Below are 27700 nucleotides of genomic sequence, written 5' to 3'. Positions count from 1 at the left end.
TTCTAGAATCTATTAAGTGCTTGTAAAGGAAAAGTCTCCCTCCTTTTTTTGACAGTTAATCACAGTCCAATACAGAACAACACTAAGTAAATCTGTTGAGCAAATAACATTTCAGGTGTCACCTAGTCCAATAATTCACAAATGTGGGGAGGCTGTAAAAGAATTGTATGCTAGGCCCAGTCCCAAACTTATTAAATCTCTGGATGGAGCCTAAGAATCTGTTTGTTTGTTTGTTTTTTAATGTCCTTGGGTAACCGTGAAAATCAGCCACGTTTGGAAATCCCACCACCTCCTGTTCTCAGGCAGGGTTATAACTAGAAAACCAATGTAATTAGGTTGAGCCTATTTCAAACTCTTCATCCAGTCATTTCTGAGGCCATATCTCTCAACGATTTACTTGTTAAGGTGGAGTCATTTTGAAATAAAAGGGAACTTGGATTACTAACCTAAAGGGGTAAATGAAATGAAATGAAACTATGGGAAAGATGGAAACAACTGCCCAGACCTATAAAGAGATTCCCAACCTTTAAGATTGACACCATTTCTGCCAGTGGTGATGAAGAACTTGAACTCCGTTGAATCGGGGGCATTGGTGAGGTAAGTCTTGAGGTCATAACTGAGTGTTAATCTTGATGATGCGTTGACCTTCACCTGTCAGCAAACCAAAGGAAAATCTCTACCTAAGTTCTTAGGGAATCTGGTTCTCTCTCTCTCTCCACCCCTCATAACTTACCAAAAGGATCTGTTTCACACAAACATTGCCCTTTTGGTTGATTACATATTTTGAGCCACAAAATGTGTTCACCTTTGAGAAGAAAACATTTTCTTCTAAAAGGAGAATTTTGTCCATTATTTCTTCTGTCATATCTTCCCTTTGTATGACTCTGTTATGCCTTTGAAGACAATTGCAACTTTCTTTAGAAAATTTTTTCTCTTTAGTTGCATACAATCTCAACCTTTTTGTGAGATTTCAAACTTTGTTTCTCTCAATGTAATGTTCAGCCTCATATTGTAGGTATTTTTATACTTGTTAAGAATCCCTCTTATTAGATTCCAAGTTCTTCAATTTAGAAACCTGATTTTTCTTTGTATATCCTGTACTGTGCCTTGTATTTAATGCAAGTGCTTATTGATTACATAAAGGAGAGGATGATGATGACCTTGTTCCCCCAAATATTTACTAAATGTAATATACTGTCCAGTCTCCTCAGGACTAGCAGAATTTTTTCTTTTTTTCAAATACTCAAGGACCTTAAAAACAAGTTAGTTACATTAAGAGCTCACTGACAGAAGAAGTTTTGTCTTTTTCGTCTCTGTAAGTACAGAGCCTAGCACAATGGCTGACACATAAGAGGCCTCAGTGAGTGTCTGCTGGTTAGTGAATAATATAATGAGGATTACACAAAGTACACAAACTAGAATATAATGGTATTCTGACTTTGTAGCCTCTGACCCCATAGCCCGTTCCCTCCCTTGCCTTTTGTGGCACCCTTGCCCTTGCTTTTCTAGTACCTAGACCCTGCTCAGTCTCTTTTCCTAGCTGTCTTCTCATGCTACCTCTGTCCTCAACCCTCTTATCTGCTCAAGGTACAAATTCTCTTTAGCTGTTATCCAATTTTTCCCTCTCTACCCTTATAAACTTCTGGTCTTCAAATACAACATATACTTTTATTTGCCATTGCACATCTATGCCTTTCGTCTAAAATGCCTTCTCTTTTTTTTCTGCCTAACTCTTAAACTTCAATACTCAGTTTCAATGTCATGTCTGAAAAATTGAGCCTTTATGTCTAGGCAGAAATTAGTGACTGTCTTCTGTATTCTATGAGCATTTCTGACATACCACGAGTGAAGCAATGGTTAATTACATTGGAGTTATTTATACCCTTTCTATGTAATTCTAACACCACTAGACTGTGAGCTCCTTAGGAGAAGGCATCAGACACCATGTGCGCACGCATTGGGCAATTCACTTATCTATAAAATCAGGATGATACTTAAATCATGACAATTATCCTGGATGTAAAATAAAAACAAAAGCAAAACAAAACATGTAAAGTGCCAAGCCCATAGTAGATGCTCAAAAAATAATAGCTGTTATATTTGAGGACTGGAAAGAGAAACAAACAAGTTCTTTGGATACGGAGGAAGGAGACCTTACATGTAAATAAGGAGGAAATAGAAGACTCCATAAAGCCACCCCTTCCCTCATTCCTCAGCATCTCAGCATCAGGCTGCCAGAGTTTTGAACTGCATCTGTGAGCATCTGTGCTTTTATCTCAATTTATGTTGTGCATCCATTAGCAAGATGTGTCCTAAGGTATCAGAAAGGCCTCAGAGAGTTTATTTTCTGGGTCTTGGAATACTCAAAATTTGTTCCATATAAATTAAGGGCACACTTCTTCACTGTACGCCATTTTGGCTTATGAAAGCTTTCACAGGAACACTACTTTGGGATAGTAGGGGGAACTGGTACTTTCTCTACTTGGCTTCCAGGACACCAATATCTCTGGGTTTTCCTCCCACTTACCTGGTGGTTTCTTACAAGTCTTCCTGTTGGTTATCTTCTCCCAGAGCTCTTAGTAATGGAGTGCCCCCAAAGCTTAGTCCTAAAAAAGGCCTTTTCTCTACTTACACTCATTCTCTTTGTGATCTAGTGGTTTTAATATCATTTCTATGCCAATGACTCCCAGACTTTTATATCCAGCTACCCCAACGTATCCATTTGACATCTAATAGACATCCAGTTTTACAAGTCCAAAACTGACTGCTCTTCTCCCCAAAACTGTTGCATTTAACTGTTCACCATATAAGAACTTATTCACTATGTAAGAACTCGTTCACCATGTAAAAACTTGTTCATTATGCTTCAGAAGATTGGAGACTGTTGAGAATTAGGCTTGTGGTTGCTTAATGATTGTATGTTGAGTCCCCTATACAGAATTTTATTGTTGTTAACAACCATATGATCAATAAATATGAGAGATGCCCTCTCAAAAAAAAAAAACTGTTGCATCTATAGTCTTCCCCATTTCAGTTGAGGGCAATTCTGTCCTTTAAGTTATTCAATCAAAAAGCTGAAGTCATTCTTGGGGCTCTCATACTCATTGCATATAATCTTTCAGGAAATTCTCTTGGCTGTACTTTAAAAATATACTTAGAATCTGATCACCTTCTCATCATGTCCTCTGTTACCACCCTGGTCCACTGTCATCTCTCACCTGGACTACTTCAGTAATAGCTTCCCAAATGGTCTCTTGGCTTCTACCCTTGCCCCTGCAGTCTGGTACCAACCAGCTCGTAGCCACAAAGAAATTTTAAAATATAAATCAGACTAGTCATTATTCTGGTTATGAAACCTAATCACTGTTTAGCTTTATGTTCCAAAAAAATTTGCTGGCAGGCTTTATATACAATACTTTTTGAGTGAATGTCTTTTCCTAGGATGTGCTTTCTATAGGCATATCCCCATATATGGAAATAGTCACCCTAGTCTCTTCAACCCTGGTACTGTTAGGTTTTACCTCTCGATACGTTCTCACCACTCCTGGTATGTCATGAAAGACTGTTGCTATTCCCGGGCTCCTGGCCACTCCTACCCCAGTGACAATGTCTATTTGTAGAATATTGGCAGCGGAAATCATCCACATCCCCGGTTCACCTAGGAAAAGACAAGAGAAAGCACTTGGCTGCAACCTTTGATATAAATTGATGGTCACTCTAACTTAGATACCAAATCAATGGACCATTCACGCATACAGATATCTCTTCCAGCTTTGAGGATAACTTGGTTTTCTGAATGTCAGGTTCCCTTCGTACACCATCGTGCCAGCAAAGTACAACAGAAACTACTGACCTTCAGAATCATAAAAGGAACTAGTTTGTTAGAGAATGTAACTATTCTCCTCAGTAAAAAACAACAACTGTTTTTACATGCAGGGATAACTCTCTGATTAAAATTTGTTTAGACGCTGCTAAGGATGCATCTGCTTTGAGCTACTGACTGATATCAGCAGGTAGATCCCAAGAAGGTGACACCTGGCAGAAGATCTGTTTACTTTTGTGTAAATTTCCAGATGGCAGAGGAATGCCAAAGGTCAGGTTAGATTACTGAGCCTGGCATGTGGCCCTTTTGCTACCTCATCCAAAGTGGTATAGATTCAGGATGCCCCCAAAATTCCACAATGGAAGACAGAGGGACAAGCGTGGCAAAACCTAGCAAAAGAGAGTTAACCGCCTCTGCCTCCATTGACAAGAGATTAACAATCATTGGATTGTAACTCTGTCAACCTTAAAGCAGGGTTAGTTCTCCGGCCCTGGATTACATGTTAGCAGTAGTTGCTTGCAAATCAGTTGTTAGAGGATTGGAGGATCTGAGTCAGGCTGAATAGAACTCCCTTTGTATAAAACCCAATTATATAATTAATGTTAAAGTCAGGTCCAACACTATATTAATTGACCCAAACACATATATCCACAGAGTCCAGAAGAGGTTGCAAAGTTAAAGCCACACACTAGCCTGGTAGTCCTATCTGGATGGATTATTTGTATGCATGCACCCAGGCACCATGCACTATGTTGTAATATGCTGTCTGTGAGCCCCAAGAATTAACATTCATTCTAACCAAATACTGATTTTCTCTAATTCATTAGTATTATTTAGAACAAAAATGCTTTGACAATCAAGAATATAGTTTAGCCCAGTACAAGGCCAAACTTTATTACAGTGATGATATATTTAGGAGTTAGTTCTTCAAATGTGCCTCACAAAACAGTGTATAAACAATTGGTTCTTACAACTAAAGCCTTATTGTCCCCTTCCTTCCTTTTATTTCATCCTTTACTGCTCTTTAACCCAGCAATTACCCTCCTTGAGAAGTTGGGGGTGGGGGGAGAAGGCATGGTACACGTCCCTGTTTACATAATACAATATAGAGAGCTATTCATTCCACAGGTGCTTGATACATATTTTTGGATATTACCTCTAACTGGCTGGTTATTTCAACAAATGGGTATTAATTATCAGTTAACTAAAAAATAGTAAGACACATAAAAGTATTTTCTTTCTCAGAGAGGCCCTCAGATTTTAGGTAATTTGGAAAAAATCCTCCAAGGGATGAGTTGTTTTCTAATCCTGTGAGGTTAAGAAAGGGAAGGTATCCAGACCATTCTGGTTGAGCAGGTGAGTGCTGAAGCAGATGACATCTCCGACAAAGGTAAGCTTGGTGTCTGGCTCAATGGCATGTTCTACAGCAACAGGAATGTAATCGGCCATGCCTGGATGTCTCTGGTCCCAGAGCCCCACGATTGTCACCCCTCTGTTCACAGCCTGGGCCATGTATGTATAGTTCCTAGTCCCTGGTCCAATGAGCAGTAGGTCATCTCTGAAAGTAGACATGAAAGGTAGAAATCACTGTAAAGAGGTAATAGTTAGGAACAGTTCTGGAGGTAGACCCTATCACAACAGTGTATATTCAACAGCTGGAATGCTTAGAAGGAATTCTACAATGGAGAGAAAGCAACTAGGAGCCAGGGATCAGGTCTGTTACCTTGGTATATATAGTACTCAGTAAGGTTTTTTTTTTTCATTAACAATTTTTTTTCTAATATTGTTTTTTGATAATAATACTTGAATTAGCTCCCTATGGGAGCTTTCTGTGAACTAGAACTTGACAGATATAAAACGTCCTGAAATTTTTCTTCATTGAACAACTAATATGACTCTGGTCTTTTCCCATCTTTTTAAATGAAAGAATAAAGACCAGATTCCGAGTGCAGAACATGAGAGGAATTTACTAGAGCTGCTATATAACAGTAGCCTAATCTGTAAGGTTTCTCCTACAGTGACAACACCCCACCTTTGACTTCCATACCTGTTCAGAGCCAGGTAGAGCTGGGTATTGTGTGTGTGGAATTTCTCTCCAATGTTATTATAAAACTGCACAACGAAGGTGAGAGACATGCCCAGGGGAAAGGCTGACAGAGTCCTTCCTGGGGCCGTGTAAAGCCTGGGCTGGCTGCTCATTCGCAGGTATGTCACTGGCGCTACCTGTGGGAGACAAAACCGACTGGTACAGGGAAGGATGGATTGGAGAGACCTGCAACCACATTCTGAGATTTATAATCAATGATAAAAATGGTGTCCCTCTTTTATAGGAAATAGTTAGCTCTTGAGATGAAATCGAGATAAAGTGAAAAAGAAATATGGCAGTATAGGAAATGCCTTTTTAATTATTAAAGCTGTGGAATGTGAAGGAAAGCTGGCACTTTCTGAGAAAAGGACTGTAATTCATCTATTGTGTGCACGGTGCTCAAATCATTTATCAAGAATACTATAGACTGTGTTTTTATACTGTATGAGATAAGCTGTGATACAGTAAGAGAAGTCCAGCTTTGAACTCTGGTTTCATCATTTCATAGCTTCCTTTAATCATTCTAGGTCTCAGATTTCTTACAGTTTAATAGGAATGACAATGTCTACCTCATAGGGCTTGTGTGGTAGTTTAAGAGATAATATACATATGAGGACCAACATAGTGGCTAAAATACACTACATGTATTAGAAATGTTTTTTGGTGTTAGACTAAATTTTTATTCTAAAAATTTTTAATTTTAGAATTCTAACAAAGTCTAATTTTGATGGCAATAGTCCTACACTTTTCCCACACCAACCCTTTTGCCAAAGTTCCTCAGAAGACATACCGATTTGAGGCTAATCCCTTTTATAACAAGGACTCTAAGACTACTTTAATTTGATGGCTTATAACAATGTCAAGATTGTCCTTTTATCTTATAGTTCATTTCTGACTTCCAGAGAAGTTTCTAGTTCTATATAAGGAAATCTGCCATGGTATTCCTTCTATTTATTTTTCAGTAAGTCCCTGAACTCACCTGAACCGCAGTTACGGTTGTTTGGTTGACTCCAAAAGGTTCTATAGAAGTGACTGCCAACACAGCAGTACCTGCAGTGGAACCAGCTTTCAGGAGCCCTTCACCATCCTCCTCAATGACAGATGAATTAGGGAAACACTTGAGCACACGGGAACTCACAAAGGCGGCCCCTTCCCTAGGAACAAACGGAGCAGGTGGCATTTTTGGGGGTCTCTGTTTGATCAGAAAGAAAGGAGCAGATGGCCAAGATCACTGTTAGAGACTGTACTCTAAGGAAATTGTTTGTCATTTTCCATGTATGTTTTGTTCTTATTCATTTGTCAGGTAAAAGACTGCCTTTAGATTATGCTTATTTCTCTAAAAATCAAATCCACATATTTATCACTAAAAAATTATTTGGCCAAAAGAACTTAAAACAGACATTTAAACACATACTTTTGCATGAATATTCATAGCAGACTATTCACGATAATCCAAAACAGCCCAAATGTCCATCAATAGATGAGAGGATAAATAAAATGTTTTATAGCCAGACAATGGAATATTATTCAATTATAAAATGAATGAAGTACTGATACATGCTACAATGTGGATGAACCTCATAAACATTATGGTAACTGGAAGAAGCCAACACAAAAGGTCACATATTACATGATTCCATTTATATGAAATATGCAGAATAGTTAAATTCACAGAGAGCTGGTTAGAGGTTGCCAGAGGCTGAGAGGAGGGAACAGGGAAAGACTACTTTAAGAGTTGCATCTCCTTTGGTGGTTATGAAAATGCTGTGGAGACAGAGAGAGGTGCTGGTTGCACAATACTGTGGATGTACTAAATGTCACTAAATTGTATACTTTAAACTGGTTAATTTTGGGTTATGTGAATTTCACCTCAACTAAAAAAGAATTATTTGTGGGTTAGAGAAATCACCTAGAAGGCAATGGTTCTTTTCATATGCAATGTTTTACTGAGGGTAAAGTTAGAACCTGGCTGCCCTACTCCCTTCTCCTTACCTATTAGTATGGAGTTTGAGCTGAGAGTTCATTGGCATCAGAATTTGCTCAGGGTGGCACTCTTGATAGAAAAGTTGGAGTTTTTCAAACACCTATAATGAGAAAATAATATTTTCCTCAGTTTTGAAAAAGATAAATGATGACCATTACTCACATAGGGACAACTACAAATCAACAGTCTGCCTGACTTCAGTTCAGCTTAATGTTCCACAATACTCCTTTCCAAAATGAGCCAGACACTTAAAAAATATCTAGGTATTTAGAATTATCTGACCTAATATTAGCCCTGAATCTGATTACAAGGGACTGGGCATGTGACATAGTTTACTACTATCTCTGTATTATTTAGATATTAAGTATGAAATAATTTATAAATTTCTAATTTTAGTTCTGGCAACCTGAAAAGAGACTTAAGAACAAAGAATCTATAATATTAAACCAGCAAGGGACTCTATTCAGGTCTTCCATTTCCTAATGAAGTGCTCTTTTCTGTACTCACTGAATCAGAGAACCAAAGTGAAAATAAAGCAGAAAAAAGAAAAGGAAAAGACTAGGCCCAAATTCATCTGTAGAGTAACTTATTTGCTCCATACAAATGATAATTTTTGTTTTGGATTCTGAAAACAATAGACAATAGGGCCATTTAGCTTTCAGCCTGAGAACATCTGTAGAAACTATTCATACTCGTGTACCTTACCAGAAGTTAGAATTAGATTTCATTCTACTTGTTAGCTAAGTGGACCTTTTCATAATATCCATGTTAGGCAGAACAGCTTAGAAATGAACCCCTCTCTAGTTATTATGGTGTTCATATCCCATGGTCATTTGTGGGAGCTGAGGGGAGTGCATGTTCTATAGTTTCTAATGTCAGTACCTATGTAAGAGCAATTGGCAGGAATGACAAAGACCTAGGAACTATAAACCTGGTTGAGGGATCCCTCTAGCAGTTTCTCCATATCTATTCAGACTAAACTCTTTGTGGATGATAAGAGAATATAATTATCTTCTCCTTGACATACAAAAAAACCAAGATTTAGGTCTGGCAACTTACCAGGATCTGAACTTCATCAGACAGTTCTGACAAATTTCCCTCAAACTGCCCAGAGGAACTGTTCATACAGCGGATGGTGACTTTGATACTGGTCCGACCAGCTGCTTTTGTGTGGACAACCATGGCAAAGTTATTCTCTACTGGGAGCTGCAGAGAAACCTAGACAGGGGATGGATTAAAAAATATTCATGAATAATCACCATGCCCTTTTCTCTTTGTTGAAACAATAAGGAACATGTTTGCTGGAAATAGCTATCTCAAGGAATTAGAGTATCAGAGCTCATTTTCAGTTATTCCTTTTAGTATTTCCAGCAACACAGTCACCCCTAAAGTAAACCTCTGTGTGCAGAGTGTTCAACTAATTCTGGCAAGCCTCTGTAAGATTCTCATGTTATCTTGAAGTCGATTTAATTGGTAGAATGGAAATGAAGGAAGGGGAATCTAAAATGTGTTCAGACAGTAGAGCTTGAAGTGGGAGAGAAGGGAGGCAGTTTACTCCTGGAGTTCAGAGTGGTAGCGAGGAAGGAAGAGGACAAGAAAGAGAAGCTCAGACTAGCTGACAATCTGCCCATGTGCGTCACTCACCATCTAGTCTAGACCAGAGAAGGAGGACTAGACCTTCACAGATTTCTGGTAATAAGGAAGGTAGGGCCAACACCAAGACAAACGTTGAAGTAGGCACCTGACTGACTTTTGGCACTCATTTCCTGTCTTCTTGCTTCCCAGAGCCCTCAAGACCTTCCTTCTAGCACTCTTGACTCACACAGACTCCCAAGTTCCAAAATTACCTTTCCCTCCTCCCAGACACAGACATTCCCATTTTCTTTGGGCAGATCTCAATTTATTGCCTGAAAGAAAGTCTTATACTAAAGAAAGAGTGGCTTATAACTGTTTGGTCCAAGTGAATCTCCAAATGGTGACACCACAGTGCAGGAAATATACCTTGTAGGGCACTGGAGATCTTTCTATTGCCCATTTCATCACCCAGTTTGCCTATGTGGAATCTGATTCAGGAGAAGGGAATCTATGCATGGCTCTCAATAATTTCTTCCACTAGAGAAAAGAGCGATGCTCTACAGGAGAAACTGTAGGAAGGGAGGAGCAGAACAGACACTAATGTCTAGGCCTATCCTTCTTTCACATAACCCTTATTTGCTATTCCAGAACAAAAGCCAAATCCCTATGTAGGCCTCTACCAAACTAAGTACAGTTCCATTTCTCCTCAATTCCAAGCATAACCAGGCTCTCAGCAGCCCAGATAGATAGAAGACCTAACTGCCAGTTTCCCTAGATTATAGACATAGGATATATTAAGGAAGATTGCAAATAGATTTTTTTTTACTTTTTTCAGACTTCTCTTCTTTTTAGCTGGCTCCAGAAATACCCAACTAATTCTGGCTTCTATAATCCTTCTGTTCTCTCCCAAGGTCTAGCTCTAATTTTTTGTTCTGATGGACACTGAGCTATGACCTACTAGGTACCTTGGTGCCAGGTTCCTTCTTTATAAGGTAAAGCCCATACCTAGGTGACCGCCCCTGTCCCCAGGCCACCGTGGGAGGGTTTCATCAAACTAATGATCAGGAAATGATGTTGTAAACTAGGTAGTTTATAGCATCCACCTTTGCTCTTTTTCAGGTCTCTGAGTAAGGTTTAATGCTATGTATATCATATCAGAACTACTTTCAGAAAAATAAAAACAGGTTGAATTGTGGATTTCCTTGACATTTATCCTGAGAGATTTGGCCATTTCAGATGCAGCAGACATTGGATTTGGAGGGGCCAGTACCACCAAAAGGAACCATGGAGGAGTAGTACAATTTTTTTTTAATTTCCAGAGTGGTTTTTTTTTTTAAGTATAGTCAACACACAATATTATACTGTATTTAGTTTCAGGTGTGCAACATAATGATTTGACATTTATATACATTATGAAATACTCACCACAGTAAGTGTAGTTATCATCTATCTCTATACAAAGTTATTCAACATTATTGACTATATTCCCTAAGTTGTACTTTATAACCCCACAACTTATTTATTGTATAACTGGAAATTTGTACCTTAATCCCCTTCACCCATTTTTTCCAGCCTTCCACCCCTCTCTTTGGCAACCACCAGTTTGCTCTCTGTATTTGAGTTTATTTCTGTTTTGTTTGTTCACTTGTTTTTAAGATTCCACATATAAGTGAAATCACATGGTATTTATCTTTTTCTGACTTGCTTCATTTAGCATAATACCCTCTAGATATATCCATGCAAATGGAAAGATTCCATTCTATTTTATGGCTGAGTAATATTCTATTGCATATATGTACATCTTCTTTATCCATTCATCTATCAATGGGCAGTTAGGTTGTTTACCTTGCCTATTTAAATAATGCTGTGATAAACATAGGAGTGCATATATCTTTTTGAATTTAGTGACTTTCTTTTCTTTGGGTAAATTCCTAGAAGTGGAATTACTGGGTCATATGGTATCTCTATTTTTAGCGTTTTGAGCACCCCCCATACTGCTTTTCATAGTGACTGTACCAATTTACATTCCTCCCAACAGTGTTCCCTTCTCTCCACATCCTTGCCAACACTTGTTATTTCTTGTCTTGTTGATATTAGACATTCTCACTGTTGTGAGGTGCTACCTCATGTGGTTTTCATTTGCATTTCTCTGATGATTAGTGATGTTAAACATCTTTGCATGTGTCTGCTGGCCATCTGTACGTCTTCTCTGGAAAATGTCTATTCAGGAACTCTGCCAATTTTTAAAATTGGATTATTTGTGGGGCTTTAATGTTTGTGTTGAGTTGTACAAGTTCTTTATATATTTTTGATATTAGCCCCTTATCAAAATATATTCTCCCCTCCAGTAAGTTGCCTTTTCATTTTGTGGTTTCCTTCACGGTTTTATTTTTCTTGAAGTATTATTGATGTTCAATCTTATATTGGTTTCAAGTATACAACACAGTGGTTCAACAGTTACCCACATTATTAAATCCTCACCCCCACTAGTGCATTTATTATGTTAATATAGAAAGACGTTACAGAATCAATGACTATATTCTCCATGCTGTACTACTACCCCAGTGACCAACTTGTATTACGATTGAGAATTTTTGTGCCCCTTTATCCCCCTCACCCTCCCCTGTTAGCCACCCCAACCCCTCTCCCATAACCATCAGTCACTTCTCAGAGTCTGTGAGGATACTGCGATTTTCTTCACTGTTTAAAACAATTTCCAATTGTTTATTTTTTGCTATTTTTTGCTTTTGTTGCTCTTGCCTGAGGAGACAGATCCAGAAAAATATTACTAAGACTGTTCCAATAGTTTACTGCCTATGTTGTCTTTTTTGGAGTTTTCTTATGATTGGGGTTTTATATTTAGGTATTAATCCATTTTGATGTATATGGTATAAGAGAGTGATCTGGTTTTATTCTACATTCATTCATTGCATGTAGCTGTCCAGTTTTCCCAATGCCATTTACTGAAGAGCCTGTCTTTCCACATATTCTTGCCTCTTTTGTCGTAGATTAATTGACCATATGAGTGTGGTTTTATTTCTGAGCTCCTTATACTGCACCATTGGTCTATGGATCTATTTTTGCTCCAGTCTCATTCTGTTTTGATTACTATAGCTTTGTAGTACAGTTTGAAATCTAGGAGTATTATACCTCCAGCTTTGTTCTTTTTCAAGATTGCTTTTGCTCTCTGGGGTCCTTTGTGGTTCCATACAAATTTTGGCATTCTTTGTTCTAGTTCTGTGAAAAATGCTATTGGTATTTTGCTAGGGACTGCACCAAATCTGTAGATTGCTTTGAGTAGCATGGATGTTTTAACAAGATTAATTCTTACAGTCCCTAAGCATGATACATCTTCCCATTTATTTGTGTCATTTTCAATGTCTTTCATCAATGTCTTACAGTTTTCAGAGTAGAGGTCTTTCACCTCCTTTTAAAATTTATTCCTAGTTATTTTATTCTTTCTGATGCAATTGTAAATGGGATTGTTTTTTCAATTTCTCTTTCTGCTAGTTCATTATCAGTGTATAGAAATGCAACAAATTTCTGTATGTTAAATTTGTATCCTATGACTTTACTGAATTCATTTATTATTTCTAATAGTCTTTAGGTGGAGTCTCTAGGGCTTTCTATATATAGTGTCATGACATCTGCAAATAATGACCATTCTGGATGCCTTCTTTTTTTTTCTTGTCTGAATTGCTGTGGCTAGGACTTCCAGTACTATGTTGAATAAAAGTAGCAGGAGTGCTACTTGCTTGTCTTATTCTTGATCTTACAGGAAAAGATTTCAGCTTTTCACTGTTGATATGTTGTTGACTTGAGTTTGTCATTTGTGGCTTTATTATGTTGTGGTGTGTTCCCTCTATACCCACTTTGGTGAGAGTTTTTATCATGAATGGATGTTGAGTTTTGTCAAATGTTTTTTTCTGCATCTGTTGAGATGGTCATATGATTTTTATCCTTTCTTTTGTTAATGTGGTATATCATATTGATTGATTAGTAAATATTGATACCACCCTCGCATCTTGGAATAAGTCCCTGGTGAATGATCCTTTTAATGTATTGAAGTTAGTTTGCTAATATTTTGTTGAGGATTTTGTATCTACGTTCATTAGGAACATTGCCTTTCATTTTCTTTTTTTGTAGTATCTTTGTCTGGTTTTGATATCACTGTAATGTTGGCCTTGTAGAATGAATGTGGAAGTGCTTTGTCCAGGTTTTGGAATGGTTTGAGAAAGGTAGCCATTAACTCTTCTTTAAATGTTTGGAAGAGTTTACCTGTGAAGCCATCTGGTTCTGGACTTTTGTTTGCTGGGGGTTTTTTGATTACTGGTTCAATTTCATTACTAATGATCAGTCTATTCAGATTCTTTATTTCATCCTGATTCAGTCATGGAAGAATGTTTATTTCTAGGAATATATCCATTTCCTTTATGTTGTCTAGTTTGTTGGTGTGTAATTTTTCACAGTAATCTCTTATAATCCTTTGTATTTTCTGTGGTGACAAATACCATTCTTTTTAAATTTGCCACTGATATAAGACACTCAGTCAACTTCCAATTGGTGGCCCACACTAGCCTCATGGCACCATGGCACGCTACATGCTCACAGTGGAAATCCAGTTCTTCCCCAGTTTCCAGAAGCACAGCCTCAGGAATGTGTTGAGCATCCACCTCTCTTATGCTTAATTTCAACTGCCCATGCAGCAGAAATGTATTATTGATATAATTGTGTTTGAACATGTTAAAAGATTATGTCACATATTTAAACTCTTTGTATATTTACTTTATATTCATAATTACTAATGTAACAGTTATTTGCTCACAAAAAAATTACACAATATTAAAGAAAACATTTTTTTTGAGAGCTCTTTCCAGCAAAATATATTAAAATTATATAGCATTATCTAAATACTAAAATTTGGATTCTTCATATGATTTTCAGGTTTTTAAATTTCACAGAACAATAGGAAAATTAGGTAAGTAACAATACTGTGTAGTTTACAAAGTGAGTCAGTCTAAAACATTATGAAGTGAAATAAATTTAATATCAAGATCCCTGAGGTAATATAATAAACAGATAAATTCATACCTCTGAATGCCTGGGCACTAGATCCAATACATCCCTTTTGCTCATGGACCAGTGGAATGTGAGCCCAGGGTTGGCACTGCTAAAGGAGAAAGGGGTCTGGGTACTGGTCACTCCCATGACATAAACTGGCATCTGAAAAGAAACAGTGGTTTTGTGTTATATCTCCTGCCCAGCTGACCTTAACAGAATAATGAACCCAGAATAGAGCCATCATACTCTACTGACCTCAGTACCTGTGATGAGTCGAGTTGTAGCTACAAGGATCCTAACAGCCCTTAGCTGAACAACTTCGATCTGCACTTCATCCTGCTCAACAGGGTAGAGAGTAAGCTTAGGCTAAGCGGGAGTGACTATGGGTAGACAGAGATGTTTATGATAACTAGTTTGTTTTTTGTTGTTTGGGGCATTAAATGAAAAAATTGTGCCATAGATACAATTGTTTTTGGTTCCTTAATTCCTTAAGGACAACACTATGTCCTATAACAATGCCAAATACTGTGGATTTTTCACTAAAGATTACATATTTCCATGCCTGGTTAAGAGAATGCCAAGTGAGGGACTAAAAGGGTTTTCCTGGGCTATTGATACCCTTCTTCCACCACTTCCCCCTCTCCCATCACCCAGTATGGTTCCCAGATGGAAGAGTAGAAACAGAGCAGAACAGAGAACCAATACCTGGGAAAACACAATGATTTTGCCAGTATCTTCATTTACTGTCTGGATGGTGCCATGGACCACAGCTGTGCCAACCACCTTCCCTGTAACTTGCCCCCTCCTATTAACAGCAGCTACAGTCTGGTTACTGATGGAGAATTGAATGATAGATTGGGGCTGGGGGCCACCTTCAGACATTACCTGAAATTTAAACATACCAGTGAATGCCTAGAACATGGAGGGAGGTCACATCTCTTTTCTCAACATTTTGTCCAAATAACTTGACTTCTTTATTGCTCCCCACTTCCTACTAGGCATATCCCACAATGACTCAAATGCAGAAGAAATGGAAGTGCTACAAATGATCAATCGGATTCCAAGAGATAGTTCAGATCATGTTCAATATGGGACAGAGAAAATACTAATTTTCTTCTCTATCAGATTCTGGTGTACTTGGTTGGGAGTAGACAAGAGGAGGTCAATAGGAAGTGATTGTGTGTGTGTGTGTCTTGGGGAGGGACAGAGGTGGGATGAGGAGAAAGCACAAATCTTATTTTTTGTCTTTAAGATCACCTGCATCATGTTCGTTGGAATCAGTGTCATTTTCTTTGGAATAAGTCTGAATGGAGGAAACACCTTGCAGGAGAAAAACAAAAGGACAACTGTGAGTAACTAGAGTCAATTTCATAACAAATGATCACACCGCTTATTCTAAGGAAAAAAATCCTAATTATGTGTAATGAAGTTATACACATAAAGACATGTATTTAATTTGAGTCATAAATACAAAGTTTATTTGTAATAGCAAAAAATTATAAATTACATGAGAATGCTTAAAAATATATATCCACTCATTGGAACAAAAATGACCATTAAAATTATGTTTACAATTACCTTTCTTTTTTACAAACATATAAAGGGAGGGGGACACAATAATTAACTCTCAGGTATCTATTACCCAGTTTCAACAATCACCAACACATGGCCAACAATTAGCTTTTAATAACATATAAAAATAATTTTGATACAAGACTAAGATGAAAAGAACAGTGTGATTCATCCATGTTAAAATAAGCCTAGGGAAAAAAATGAAGGAAATACACTGAAATATTAATAATGGTTGCCTCTAAGTAGTAGAATTACAGAATGATTTTCATTCTGCATCTTTATATTTTTTTGTGCTTTCCAAATTTTCTACAAGAAGTATATTATTTTTATAAAGAAAAACCAAAACCAAAACCAAAACCAAATTACATATTGTTGCAAGAGTCAGATAAGTTTAATTTTTTTCAAATTATTTTCAACTTGTGTAAACTCAACAGAGAAAGATAAATAATGCAAAGTAAAATGAAGTATGAATTTTGAATGAGATTACTTCCTTACTTCAATTTGCTGAGGCGCTGATGTGACTTTTCTCCCCATCTTGTCCCTGGCAGTAGCCACAAGTGTGGTTTGCCCAACAGTGGCAGCTTGAAGGATATGATTTTCAGAGTATTCGTCTTGTTCCTCCATCAGCCTGCAAAGACCCATGTGTTTTTAAGGAAAGAAGACTTCGTTTTAAGAGTGGCCAGTTATGCATCTTCCTAAGATGCTTAACATTTTCAGTTCATCTTAACTCTAGTTAAAAGGAACTGCCAGAAAATAAATTGCCAGAGTCAAGACAAAATTCCTGGCAATCGCAGGAAGCTCCTGAAGGCCAAAAATGTGTTACAGAGCTCCAAAGGAATAAGGGCAATATAAACATAAGACTAACAAAATTGCAAATATTAAACTGCATTGGAAGTGCTGTTATTTCCTCTTTTTCCAAGGGGAATACCAGTAGCTCTGCCTCTAAAGAGACTTTGAAAGGTCTTTTAGCTTGAAGCACCCCCAAAGGATATCATCCAAGGAGAAGTTTCATGAAGTGGAAATATTAATGAGACACATGATTTTAGCCCCCAAACAAGACATCTGAGGACCTGGAAAGGGTATTTTGTAGGGAGCTAAATATGGGAAGAGAATATGGTAAGTTACTGTTAATTACTGGGACAAAAAAGGAAGGAAAAAACACTGATATAACGGAGGGCAGAGCTGAGCAGGCTACCAGGAGGGAGATTGCGTGACATTAAGCACAGGGAGAAGTACTGAAATGGTACTCACGTCAGGGTGACAATGGCAGAAGCCACCTGCAGTTTGAGGTCCATGTTTCTGAAGTATTTATTTCGGAATGGGCGTTTGGAAGAGTCAAGAACCCTTACAGTTACTAGTACAGTTTTACCTATTTCAACCTAGTAGTTTAAATAAAAGGGTAATTTTAGTAGAGGTGTCTCATTCACCAAGGACAATCTGATTTTTAGAGGGCAATCTAACTCATAGAGGTGCATAGTTCTTTTTTGTTCAGGCTAAATGTTCCTGGTCAGTCTTTGATTAAATAAGCCTAATCTAAGTGTACTATTTGAGGTTGTTCTTTCATACTCTATTTATCCTCATCATGTTTAATGTTGGAATGTTATTCCTTAGGGACAGGTATTTCCATTAACATCAAAGGTTCTGCTGCACACACCCGGAAGTTGAGCAGAGACTATATTAAGTGATGCTAGAGTGAGAATGAGGCCTGCTTCATTTACGAGGTAAAGTAAACATCTCCCACCTTATCAATCAGATCAAGTTCCAGCTCTAGTATATCTGACACTCTGAGGTGGGCCATTGCTGGACCCAAGAAAGCCAAGCACAGATCATAGACCTCCAAGGTGAGAAATCCAGGCTGTACTGGAACCAACTGGAAGGAGGAAGGTGGTAGCTAGGTAAAGAAGCAAACACACTCCAAGCATAATAATCATAGCCATTATTTTCACACAAAAAGGAACAAATAACTTCCTTCCTTTTGATGGGAACTCTGAGAGGTCACATTTACATGTCTCAGGCATAGCACAGTATGTATCCTTAATGTGATGCTTCAGTTAATTGTGAAATATGTGCCCTTACCAAATATTAAACTGATAAAGAACAGAGTTTAAGATGATTGAATTCAAGCAGAATCCAACATACATATCCAGCTTCTAAATTATGTACGGGGAAAGAATTTCATGAGCAAAACTCAGTCTGTTTATTTTAAACTAGACAGTAGAGGGAGAAAGCCCTGGGAGGACCCATACTTTGTTTTCCTTCTTATACTAGAGCCCCGGCCCAACAGCATGTTTTTTCATAATGCCTCAATATCCCCCTTTAAAAACAAACATTATGACTAAAGTAATTAAACTCTTTTGAGTTCTTAGAAGTAAAGGAAATATATACATATGTTATTGTAACATATCATTTTTAATACCACAGGTCAACTAAAGGCAAATCCCTTGGCCTGTTGACTATGGAGATAGCTTAATGTTTTGAGTTGTCATATTCTAGTTGATGAAAACACCATATACTTGGGTTATAAAGTTGAAAGTACATCTAAACATCCACATAGTTCTGTGTTTTGAAATTTATAGAAATGAACCTTCTTTTAATAATGGAAATCTTATAATTAGATGTCCCTACATTGTCTCAGTTCAGCCAGAAAAATTGCCCAGTATGGTCACTAGTTGCAGAAAAGAAAAACCACCCCTTGTATTTGGTTGAAGAATCTATGTAGGTGGTGTGTGTGGGGTCACAGGGAAGACAGCCTAGCACAGAGAAGACAAGTAGGGACTCTGTGGCATATTACTATACTGATGGACAGTGACTGCAATGGGGTATGCAGGGGGACTTGATAATACGGTGAATGTTGTAACCACATTGTTTTTCTTGTGAAACCTTCATAAGAGTATATATCAATGATACCTTAATAAAAACAAAGAATCTATGTAGGTTAAAAAAAGAAAAAAGGCAAATGTTACTTTTGTAACAAGTTTAAGACATGCAGTGGAATTTTTCCTATCATTCTTCTAAGAAGGAACTTAGATCTGAGCTCATCAATCTAGGAATATCTCTAGAACTCACCTGGACAGAGCTTTCTGCTTCCATGTAAGTGATTGTGACAATGTCCTGCTCACTGCTGTTGACTAAAAAATAACCAGACCCTTCCACAAGGCTAAATATTTCCTATGGAAAAATCAGACAAACAATATTCCATTCACTTCAGTTTATAAATAATTCAAAGAAAATAAATTTCTATCTACTGAAGAAAGAATATGAGATTATCAATTAAGGCCAGTGGACCAAAGACAAAACATGATTATTAAAGTATAACCCATTATGATATTGTAGTTATTATTATATATGCATTATATGTGTGTATCAGTGATATTCAACACATAAGTGAGCTTTTACATTGTTATACTATTCATTTTAATAAGCTAATACTTTCCCCTGCAATATGATTCTATTGAACTAGACCCATACAGCTTCTACCTTCACATCAGGGTGATTATAGATGGTGGCATTCTTAGGCAATACAGTTACATCATCCACCAGGAGCAGCTCCACCCGTGCAGATCTGGGCAGGTCGAAAAGTTCCTGAAAATGTAGTAAGAACTGCAAAGGTGATTATATAGACTTTCAGTTCCTCAGCTGAGTGAGAGAAGATCCTAGCACTCTTTCAAGTGCCAAAGATAACAGAATCATAGAGGTGCATAGTTCTCAGATTAATATCAGTTATAAATGACATTTAAAAAAGAGCCTTAAATTTCAGTTATTTAATTTATGTTTCTTATATAACAATCTCCACTTACCTTTGGACTTCTCTTCTCTGAATAGTCCACAAAATTGACTCCAATGAGTACAGTCCCTTTTAACTGATGTACTTTTAGGATCTGATGACCTAGAGATATACAGAAAAATACCCTATGAGAAACAATAACATATAAAATACAAAAATGTCTCCAGAAAACCAAATTCTGCCTTCCTTTTTTCCAAATGATGCTTTATTGCAGGGAAAAAAAACCCCACTGATTTGGGAAATACACAAGAACAGAAAACTGGGTTTTTGTGCTGACTGCCACTATATTCCTATGTGACCATGGGCAACCACTTTATTTCTCAGTATCTTTATTAAATGAGGAATAGAGCCAGGCAAAACCCAAACTTTCTTCCAGCTCTGATGGTTTATGAGTCCAAAAACAAACTCACAATTATATGGGGAAATTTTTGTTTCATTTAAAAATGGGAGTGAAAAATAATAATCATTTGGGACTCTTCACTCTTCTCAACTGTTTTGTACATGTAAATGTCATGTTAGTCCCTTACCAAAAATTTGAAATGGCTAACCATTCCTAATTGGAGCAATTCAGACTCATTATAACTAGAATTTGGAGCCTTCCATATCCATTCATTCTTTTTTCTTTCTTTCATTTCAAAATTTAACTAACATGAATCTGCCACTTTCTTAGGTCAATTCTTACTTTATCCTCAACCCATTACGATAATGCCTAAATCTGTGGAACATTTTCTCATGATGTTACACCCATTCATTCATTTGTTCCACAAAGATATTGAGGGTCAGGTAATTAGGATACAGAGATGAAGGAGAAAACACAATAATTTGCCTTCAAAGAAGCCCACAGCTTAGTATGGTAACTAAGAGGTAAACCAACCACTGCAATACATGCTGTGGTAAGTTATTACAGAAGGAGGTACAGAGCACATGTATACAGAGTATATAAGACTACACATAAGGGATACTTTCCTTATATTGGGAATATGCAGGGACAGAAAACTCCCAGATTACTAGGGAAAGATTTCAGCCCAGTGAAGATGCAAGAAAAGAGAACATAACAACATATGTAAAGGAAAGCGGTATGATAAGCCTTGCCATGGTAAAAGTATCTAAAGTTGTTAAGTGTGAGAAAAATGTAGGGTATATGTGGGTGGCAATAGGAGGTGAAGCCAAAGAAGCAGGCAGGTGTTGGTATGTTAAGCTGCAACATGAGTTTTATCCTGAAAAACATGGGGGGTTCCTGAAGACAGTATGGTGACAGTATAGTCAGTGGTTAAGAGTATAGTCCTTGATGTCAGAGAGCTTGCTGCTTCATCTATTTATGTTGTAATCTCAGAGCCTAAAACTGTACCTTGAATAAAGTAAGAACTCACTAAATGTTTGATGAATCAGTAAACTTACATATTTGGGATAATAATGTCAGTCTCTTGTTGTTAATGAGGATTATATGAGAAAATGTATATAAATTACTTAGTGTGGTGCCTGGCATTATCATAAGAGCTCCTTAAACAGAATTTTAAGAAAGAGAATTTTAAGAAAGAGATCCAGATTTGTATTTTAGAAAGATCATTTCGAACAGTAGTGTGGAGGATGAGTTAGAGAATAGCAGAGACACAATGAGATCAGTTAGGAGGCTTCTGTGGTAATGCAGAATAGGGGTGATGAGGACATTAGTGATGGTGTTAGAGAGGAAGGGATGAAACTAAAAAAAAATTAGAAGATAACACTAATGGTGTTTGGTGATTGGTTGTTAGAGGGGAGTATCTCTTACTTCTCTACCATGTTTTATACTAACTGTATAAAACTACTGGTATTATACTATTATATACATACCAGTATTATGTTGCCATGTTCTCTAGCTAAACTCATAAACTTGTCTGAGTATAAGCTCCCTGTGGGTAAGGAAAAGGTTAAATCTTATTTCTCTTTCTGTAATGTTCCTTATTCTATTGAATGGTTAAACTATCTATCCAAATGCTCATGCCAGAAACTTAAAAGCTACACTTTATACAAGTTTCTTCTTCACCTTTGGGATTGATTTGTGGTAAATTATTATATGAATGGCCTGCAATGAATCATGCCTGCTGGTATCCATGCTCTTGAGTAGTCCTCACTGACCTTGACTCTGGTTTTGGCCAGGCGGCTTGATTTTGCGAATGGGACATCAGCAAATGAGATACAAACAGAGGCTCAATGGGGATTGCTCAAGAGGGCTTGTTGCCCTTTCAGAACCTCAGCTAGTGCCTCTTGCCCCCTCTCTAAGTTAGTCTCACTCTAATTATTCAGCTCATTCTATTTTCTCTTTCTGCCATCTCTTCAGGACTCAGCATAAATGATTTCTTAGGGCAGCCTTCTCTGCCATTTGTGACAACATGGATGGACCCAGAGGGTATTATGGTAGGTGAAATAAGCCAGGTAGAGAAAGACAAATACCACATGATTTCACTTATTTATGGAATATAAATGCAAAACAAAACAAAATGAACAAAATAGCAGAAGACTCATAGACATTGGGGAATGACTGGTGGTTACCATGGTGGGAAGGGTTGGGGTGGGTGGGTGGAGGGGATGATGGAGATAAAGGGCACAAAAATTCTAAATCATAATATAAATTGGTCATGGGGATGGTAGTACAGGATAAAGAATATAGCCAATGATTCTGTAACATCTTCCTAGGTTGGCAGATAGTAATTGCACTAGTGGTGGGAGGAAGATTTAATAATATGGGAAACTGTTGAACCATTCTGTTGTATACTTGAAATCAATATAAGACTATACATCAACTGTTTCAATTTAAAAAAAGGAAAGAATAATTTAAAATTAATTTAATTTTATATCCTTATGAGTAATGTTGGATCCTTTACCCTAGCTTTGCAAACAAGGAAATTTCACATTTTCTAAAACTACAAAGTTCATAAATGAAAGGTGAGATATGAAAAAATCTGATATAAACCATCACCCCATAAGGAAATACTTAGTGCCGAGCTATTTAGCAGGTATATGAAAGGATTTGTGTATTTTCACGATACCATGTAGCCAGGTCTGCCCACTGCCATCATCCTTTGCTACCATCTCCACTGATTTATAATCTTCAAAGTGAGCTAGTGTTTCATTTGAGGATTTCCATTCTAGAATTAGTGAACTGAAATTATCAAACTTTCTCCTGTGTTGATCAAATACGGCCAGTTCCAGGACTGTGTCCCTCAGGCTTGATACAGGAATCTAAATTAAAATAAAAAGAAAGAAAAGAAAAGAACCAATAGCTTAACAGGTGGTAAGATATCCCTGAATCAAGGTATTGTGTTTTCTCCCAATCTTTTTTCTTTGACAATTTTCAAACTTACAAATATGTTGAAAGAGTAGTATAATGAATACCTATACATACTTCATCTGGATTCACCATCTGCTTTCTCCATCTCTCCCTCTACTTTCCCATCCTGTGTGTGTGTGTGTGTGTGTGTGTGTTTGCCAAAAGATATAGGCATCATGACACTTTTCATGACACATGTAAATATTTCAGCATGCATTTCCTAAGAATGAGAACATTCTCCTAACAAAAACAATATTACATCACAAGAGTATTAACATTAATTCAATGTCATCTAATATACAGTTAATATTTCAATTTCCCCAAATATTCCCCAAAATACCTTTATACCTGTTTTCTATTTTTTATCTAGATTTGATCTTGATATATACATATGTTCTTGGACAAGATGACCAGGATGACTCAACATTATAAAAGTTTCAGTTGTTCTGAGTTTGTTCATAAATTCAACATAATTCCTCCCAAATACCCGGAATTTAAGGGAATTTATGTCCAATCATTAGCTGACCACAAAGCTAACTAAGCAGAGACTTTAGTGACCACAGAGGACAAAGAATACAGATATTACAGAACTAGTTTAGGAAAGTCACTAAACAAAGAGCTCCCACCATCACACACACACAAAAAAAAAACAGTAACAATCACAAAATCTAGTGAGTGGAAGAATCTGATTTTAGGTTGCTATGCTATGTTATTTAAAATGTCAAGTTTTCAACAAAAAATTATTTGAATGCAAAGAAATAAGATATAGCCCATATACAGAAAAAAAAAGTAAACAAAAACAGTCCCTGAGGATGTCTAGACATTGGACTTAGCAGATAAAGACTTTTAATCAACTATTTTGTTCAAAGAACTAAAGAATTCTATGTATGTTTAAATAACTAAAGGAAAGTTTTAAAAAAATAAATAAATAAAGGAAAGTATAAACATGATGTTCTGTCATACAGAGAGTATCAATAAAGAGAAGTTACAAAAAGAAGCCAAAAAATTCTGAAGTTGACAGGTACAATAATTGAAATGAAAAAATCACTAGAGGACAACAGCAGATTTGAACAGGAAGAGGAAAGAATAAGAAAACTTGAAGGAAGATCAATTGAGGTTATTTAGACTAATAACAGAAAGAAAAAAGAATAAAGAAAAATAGTCAGACACCCTAGGACTCCATCAAGTGTGTCAATATATGCAAAATGGGAGTCCTAGAAGGAGAGAAGAGAGAGAAAAAAGAGGAATAAAGAATATTTGAAAAAATAATGGCTGAAACATTCCCAAATTTGATGAAAAACATTAAACAGCCAAGAAACTCAAAGAACTCCAGTAGGTAAAATTCAAAGAAATTTGCATCTAGAGACATCTTAAGCAAACTGTCCAAAGTCAGAGATTAAGACATAATCATAAAGCAGAGAGAAGGGACTCATCGTTACAAGGGATCCTCCATGGGACTGATAGCTAATTTCTTATCAGGAACGATGGAAGCCAATGATGAAAGAAAACGACTAACAACCAAGAATTCTATACTAATCACAATAATCCTTCAAAAATGAAGGAGACATTAAGATATTCCTGGATCTAACAAAAGCAGAATTTGTTGCTAGTAGACCCATGTTCATGAATCAGAATATACAATATTGTTAAGATGGAAAATGTGTTATGATGGCCAAACTGACCTGCAGATTCAATGCAATCCCTATCAAAATCCCTGCTAGTTTCTTTGCAGAAATTGATAAGATGATCCAAAAATTCATATGGAAATGAAAGGACTCCAAATAGCCAAAACAGTCTTGAAAAAGAAGAGTTGGAAGACACACACTTTCCAATTTCAAAACTTACTACAAAGCTAAATCAAAATAGTGTGGTACTAACATGAGGACAGATGTTTAGATTAATGGAATAAATGTGAGAGTCCAGAAATAAATCTTCACATTTATGGTAAACAGATTTTCAATAAAAGTGCAAAGACAATTCAAAGGAGAAGGAATAATCTTTTTAACAAATGGTGCTGAATCAGCTAGATATCCACATGTCAAAGAATGAAGTTGAACTCCAACCTCACACTGTAAACAAAAATTAACTCAAAATGGATTAGAGGCCTAAATGTAAACACTAGAAATGTAAAACTTTTAGAAGTCAAAGGTATAAATATTAGTGCTCTTGGATTAGGCAATGGTTTCTAAGATATGACATCAAAAGTCCAACCACCAACAAAAATTTTATAAATTAGACATTATTAAATAAAAACTTCTGTGTTTCAAAAGATGCCATTAAGAAAGTGAAAGACAACCTGTAAGATAGGAGAAAATTTTTGCAAATCATATATCCAAAAAGAGACTTGTATTTCATATATATGAGGAACTTGTACAACATAATAATAAAAAGACCAATAATTCAAAAATTTGACAGGAGACCTGAACAGACATTTCTCCAAAGAAAATATTCAAATAGACAATAAACATATGAAAAGGTACACAACATCATTAGCCATTGGGAAATGGAAATCAAAACCATCATGAGATTCCAGTTCTCACCTACTAGGAAGGCTATAATCAAAATGACAAACAATAACAAGTGTTAGCAAGGATATGGAGAAACTGGAATTCATACATTGCTAATGGAAATATAAAATGGTGTAGCTGCTTTGGAAAAAAGCTGGCAGGTCTTCAAAAGGCGAAACATAGAGTTACTATATGCCAAGCAGTTCTACTCCTAGATATAACCTCAAGAGAATTGAAAAACATAAGTTCATACAAATTTGTACATCAATGTTCATGGCAGCATTATTCAAAATAGCCAATAAGTGGGAAACACCCATATATCCATCAACTGATAAATGAATAAACAAAATATAGCATACCTATACAATGGAATATTATTCAGCCACTGAAAAATAATGCAGTGTTGACTCATGCTACAACATAGATGAATCTTGAAAATATGCTAAATGAAAAAAGCTAGGTGCAAAGGCCACATATTGTATGATTCCATTTATATGAAATGTCCAGAATAGGCAAATCCATAGAAAGTGCACTTGTGGTTTCCAAGTTGGGGTAGGGGAATGGGGAGTGAATGCTACTGGATGTGGTGCTTTTTGGGGGGAAATGAAAATGTTCTGGAGTTAGAGGTGGTAGTTGCACAACTTTGACTTGTACATTTTTAAAAGGGTAATTTTATGGTACGTAAATTACACTCAGTTACAAAAAAAGAAATAAAATGCTAAAGTATGGAGAATCATGTCTGTAATTTAAGTGATTCCAGGAAAAAAGTTATACTTTACTTACAAATTTTCTATAAATTTAAATTATTTCCATGAAAAAAAAATGACACTGAATGGCAATGTCATTACAGCAATAACTTTTATTCTGCTCCAAAATCATATGGAAATTCATATGGAAAGGACTTCAAATAATCAAAACAATCTTATAAAAGAAGAGTTGGAAGACACACACCTACCAATTTCAAAACTTACTACAGAATTATAGTAATCAAGATATTAAAAAAGAATTTTTAATTCAAGGAAATGAATTAAAAAGTGATTAAAATAAACTCATTATTACACAGAGATCTTGAACCATTTAGTTAGTGAACTGTTAGAATTCTCAGATAAACAGACCAAAAGCTTTTTAAAAAAAATGTGACTCTGTAAGAACTTGTTTGTTATGCTTCAGAAGATTGGAGACTGTTGAGATATAGGCTTGGGGTTGATTAATGACTGTGCATTGAGTCCCCTATACAGAATTTTATTGTTGTTAACAACCATTTGATCAATAAATATGAGAGATGCCCTCTCAAAAAAAAAAATACTGGAGGAATGTAGAGAAAAATGAGTTTAGCAGTTTAGTAGGAAACCTTCTTTGTAGTTTTGGCTCTAAAACAAATTTGTTCTTTTACTCTGTTAAAATCCATTAAATACTTTAAGCCTCAGTTTCTTAACTTAAAAAATAAAGTGTTCAAGCAAAAAAAAAAATGTAACTCACCTTAAGAAGAATGAGTTCCTCAAATAGTTTTAAACCTCATATGGAACCACATATACAAAGCCACAGTACAAAGCCACAGTAATCAAGACAATTTGGTACTGGCAAAAGAACAGAGCCACAGACCAGTGGAACAGAATAGAGACTCCAGACATTAACCTAAACATATATGGTCAATTAATATATGATAAAGGAGCCATGGACATACAATGGGGAAATGACAGTCTCTTCAACACATGGTGCTGGCAAAACTGAACAGCTATGTGTAGGAGAATGAAACTGGATCACTGTCTAACCCCATACACAAAAGTAAATTCGAAATGGACTGAAGACCTGAATGTAAGTCATGAAACCATAAAACTCTTAGAAAAAAACATAGGCAAAAATCTCTTGGACATAAACATGAGTGACTTCTTCATGAACATATCTCCCTGGGCAAGGGAAACAAAAGCAAAAATGAACAAGTGGGACTATATCAAGCTGAAAAGCTTCTGTACAGCAAAGGACACCACCAAGAGAACAAAA

The 27700-nt window shown here is 36.5% G+C and overlaps 1 protein-coding gene across 5 annotated transcripts in view; it reads right to left on the bottom strand.

The window, feature by feature from the left end:
• Positions 1–27700, bottom strand: part of NUP210L (nucleoporin 210 like) — an 82134-nt gene that overhangs the window by 10535 nt on the left and 43899 nt on the right. For 2 of the 5 annotated variants that reach the window (XM_073221207.1, XM_073221210.1), the window contains 18 exons: positions 22912–23104; positions 19899–19987; positions 19579–19701; positions 19168–19269; positions 17843–17992; positions 17353–17480; positions 16597–16729; positions 15787–15849; positions 15235–15414; positions 14785–14865; positions 14560–14691; positions 8953–9111; positions 7902–7993; positions 6889–7063; positions 5871–6046; positions 5164–5381; positions 3522–3658; positions 525–651 (listed from right to left, as the gene is read on the bottom strand). In XM_073221207.1, coding sequence (XP_073077308.1) covers positions 525–651; positions 3522–3658; positions 5164–5381; positions 5871–6046; positions 6889–7063; positions 7902–7993; positions 8953–9111; positions 14560–14691; positions 14785–14865; positions 15235–15414; positions 15787–15849; positions 16597–16729; positions 17353–17480; positions 17843–17992; positions 19168–19269; positions 19579–19701; positions 19899–19987; positions 22912–23104 — 2458 coding nt within the window. The remainder of the gene's footprint in view (positions 1–524; positions 652–3521; positions 3659–5163; positions 5382–5870; positions 6047–6888; positions 7064–7901; positions 7994–8952; positions 9112–14559; positions 14692–14784; positions 14866–15234; positions 15415–15786; positions 15850–16596; positions 16730–17352; positions 17481–17842; positions 17993–19167; positions 19270–19578; positions 19702–19898; positions 19988–22911; positions 23105–27700) is intronic. The other 3 variants (XM_073221211.1, XM_073221209.1, XM_073221208.1) reach the window with 3 other exon arrangements.

The sequence above is a fragment of the Manis javanica genome, chromosome 14, assembly GCF_040802235.1.
Source record: "Manis javanica isolate MJ-LG chromosome 14, MJ_LKY, whole genome shotgun sequence".
Lineage (NCBI taxonomy): Eukaryota > Metazoa > Chordata > Mammalia > Pholidota > Manidae > Manis > Manis javanica.
The sequence above is the reverse complement of the archived record's forward strand: the minus strand, read 5'-3'. Positions and strand labels throughout refer to the sequence as shown.